The sequence below is a fragment of the Gavialis gangeticus genome, unplaced genomic scaffold (assembly GCF_001723915.1).
Source record: "Gavialis gangeticus isolate Ggan-Ray unplaced genomic scaffold, GavGan_comp1, whole genome shotgun sequence".
In the NCBI taxonomy this organism is placed as follows: Eukaryota; Metazoa; Chordata; order Crocodylia; family Gavialidae; genus Gavialis; species Gavialis gangeticus.
Window position 1 is genome coordinate 98,850,208 of NW_017728992.1, and position 3,536 is coordinate 98,853,743.

Genomic DNA, 3,536 nt, shown 5'->3' on the forward strand with positions numbered 1-3,536 from the left:
CACCATACACACCCACCCCCCAATCACCGCCCCCACATAACAAACAAGAAAAAGACTGCATTTTGAGCTATGATGCAATTGTCTCTAGATACACTATGCAAATACACACAAATCAGGACAAAAATATTTTTAAAAATTAAATTTCAAAATGGTAACCCCTCCTCTCAAAAGGAGTACCAGGGCAAGGAGAGGGACTTCTGGTGGCTAAGGTCAGGGATGGGTTTTTTGGTCCCAAGATAACAACCAGGGGGCAGGGCACCTGTCAAAGGACGGGGCCATCCTTGTGGCCCTCAACAGCTCACCAAAGTAGCCTTCCAACTGAAATAATTTCCCACCCCTATAATAAATACATTTTAAAGACTTTGGCTGCTATCCATGAAAAACGTTTGGTGATTCTTTCATGTCACAAGCCCTCCAATACATCAAATTCATCTCTATGTAGAGGGCCCATAAACCATTTAAACCCCCTTCTGATAGCTCAATTAGCATACGCGCCATGCCTGTGCACTATAATAAGGTCAATATAAAATATTGCATCAGACTCTTAGGAAGAAACAACAAACCCAACATATGCACAGAACAATTACCTTGTAGCTCTCCTATCCTTTCAGATCCATGGTTTCGGTCCCTTCGTTCTGCTTCCAAAGCTGCTTGTAGTTGATAATAATCCTTCTCCACTTGCAATTTTGTGCTCTCCAAAACACGGCACCTCTCCTGTAGTTCTCTGTTTAGCGATTCTAATTGGCTCACAGACTTGCTCATTTCTGTATGGTTCTTTCTCAATCTTACTGCTGTATCTGATTCTGTCCTTAGCAAATCATTGGCTTCTTCTAGCTAGTAAGAGTAAAAATAATAAGACTCCCAATTCCAGGTATAACTAACAGGTCAGGTTTGTTATATTCACATAACCACTATTACAACAAGTATAAAAAAAATACCAGATTAACTCAAATATAAGGAACTTTTTTCCCTCCCAATCAGCATGGTGAGAAAAGCAGCTTGTTTTATATTCACATAGAGGAAATGCTACATTAAATACACTGTCTACCATTAATTGCTACCAGAAGCAACATGTCCTCATTAATGGAAACCAACTATCAAGCTGATGGAACACAACCCAAACTGAGCATACTTGTAAAACACATGGCCCATATAGGGCAAACATGCTGATGGGAACCAACCACAAAGCTTAGTGCAGCCCCTCTGAATAAGATACAGCACCCATTGCACTCATCCTCCTCAGCACTGACTCTTTTTCAAGTCATGGTGAGCCACTACACTTAAAACATTCCAACTTCCTCTTCATTCTGGCCTTTATTTCCATTTACAATGAGTCCTGTTTCTTCACCAGCCTTAAGTGTCCAGCATACATCACCGGATGTCTGTGTAGATGACAAGCTCTGTTGCCCCCTCTCTCCACTTGTCATATATGATTCATGTGGCTCTGTGCTCCATGAGGTAGAGCCGAACCAAGCAGCTTCATGTCTTATATGCATGTACATTTTTGGTGGGTCCCAGGACTTGTGACAAGAACACCCAGTCCTAGTTGCAAGTGGGAGCTCATTAATACATGGATCCTTTGGGGGACTGGGGCTGAGACCCTTTTGTCTTTGGATTAATATCATATATAGTATGTACTGTGCTGAAGTCCAGATCAAGGACAACAAGACAGCAGAAGTCCTTTTTTAAATATAAAGGGGGTAAAAAGAAGGTACTAGGTAACGTGGGGCCTCTGCAAGACATGCTAGGAAATCTGGTCGTCGCACCAGATGACAAAGCTAACCTATTTAACAATTCCTTTGCCTCCATTTTTCTGAACAGGGACTGTCACCCCCCGACCGGGATGCCCATGGGCCCCAGAGGCGGCGCACCCAGGCCTAGGGTCAGTCTTACCTCAATCCTGGGTAAGCTTTTTGAGATAATTATCTTGGCGCATGTCCACGAGGGGTCAGCAGGGGAGATAATGCTTAGGGGCAACCAACATAAGTTCATTAGAGGCAGGTCCTGTCAGAGCAACCTGGTGGCCTTCTCTGACCAGGTCACAAAATCCTTAGACACAGGGGTAGCAGTGGACATAAGTCTTTCTGGACTTTAGGAAGATCTTCAACACTGTCTCTCACCCCATTCTCATTAAAAAACTAGGGGACTGTGGCGTCGGCACCTACACAGTCAAATGGGTCACTAACTGGCTGGAGAGCCGCACCCAGAGAGTGGTGGTGGATGGGTCTTATTCAACCTGGAGGGATGTGGGCAGTAGGGTTCCACAGGGCTTGGTCCTCGGGCTTGCACTTTTCAATGTCTTCATCAGCAACTTGGATGAGGGGTAAAAAGCACCCTGTTCAAATTTGCAGACAACATTAAGATGTGGGGGGAAGTGGGCATGCTTGAAAGGAGGAATAGGCTGCAAATCGGACCTAGACAGGTTACAGGGGTGGGAGGAGAATAGGATGGGTTTCAACACTGACAAGTGCAAAGTATTGCACCTGGGGGGGGGAAGAACCAACTGCATAGCTACAGGCTGGGGAGCTCCCTTCTCATCAGTGCAGAGGCAAAAAAGAACTTGGAGTCATTATTGATGCCAAAATGAATATGGGCCGACAGTGTGGGAACGCGGTCAGGAAGGCCAACCATACCTTGTCATGCATCCACAGATGCATCTCAAGCAGGTCCAAGGAGGTGATCCTCCCCCTCTATGGGGCACTGGTCAGGCCACAGTTGGAGTACTGCATCCAGTTCTGGGCACTGCACTTCAGGAGGAATGTGGACAACATGGAGAGGGTCCAGAGGAGGGCCACTCGCATGATCAGGAGGCAGCAAGGCAGGCCCCACAAGGAGAGGCTAAGGGACCTGAACCTGTTCAGCCTCCACAAGAGAAGGCTGAGGGGGGATCTGGTGGCCATTTACAAACAAGTCAGGGGGGACCAGCAGGCATTGAGGGAGTTCCTGTTCCCCCAAGCGCAACCAGGAGTGACTAGAAATAAGGTCACAAGCTGGCAGAGGGTAAATTCAGGCTAGATATCAGGAGGCGCTACTTCACTGTCAGGGCAGCTAGGATCTGGAACCAACTTCTAAGAGAAATGATGCTCACTGCTACCCTGGGGGTCTTTAAGAGGAGGCTAGATGACCACCTTGCTGGGGTCATTTGACCCCAGTACTCTTTCCTGCCATGGCAGGGGGTCGGACTTGATGATCTGCTCAGGTCCCTTCCAACCCTACCAACTATGAAACTAAGTAGGTAGAAAAGTGCTGCTCAAATGTATGGTTATGGTACCATACCATAGTACCTGTGCTGGAACCTGCAAAAGTTTTTTAAAAAGGTGAAATGCAACAATTCTGGATAAACTAAGCCTATAGGTAACTGCAGTAATTTGCTTTTATGCAAATTTTATAGGTAGGTTTATTTCAAAGCCAGTGTTTTTTGGTCCCTGTTTCAAGTTTGCCCCTCATTTCCACATCCTCAAGGAGGCAAGAGATCCTGAGCAGTGTCTGACAGTAAGGGGCAGGGGGGAGTGAAAGGGCTGCAGGGGGAAGAAGTT

General features: G+C 46.3%; 1 protein-coding gene across 2 annotated transcripts in view; it reads right to left on the bottom strand.

The window, feature by feature from the left end:
• ROCK1 (Rho associated coiled-coil containing protein kinase 1) overlaps nt 1–3,536 on the bottom strand; it is a 179,040-nt gene that overhangs the window by 48,824 nt on the left and 126,680 nt on the right. For both annotated transcript variants that reach the window (XM_019526045.1, XM_019526036.1), the window contains exon 16: nt 588–834. In XM_019526045.1, coding sequence (XP_019381590.1) covers nt 588–834 — 247 coding nt within the window. The remainder of the gene's footprint in view (nt 1–587; nt 835–3,536) is intronic.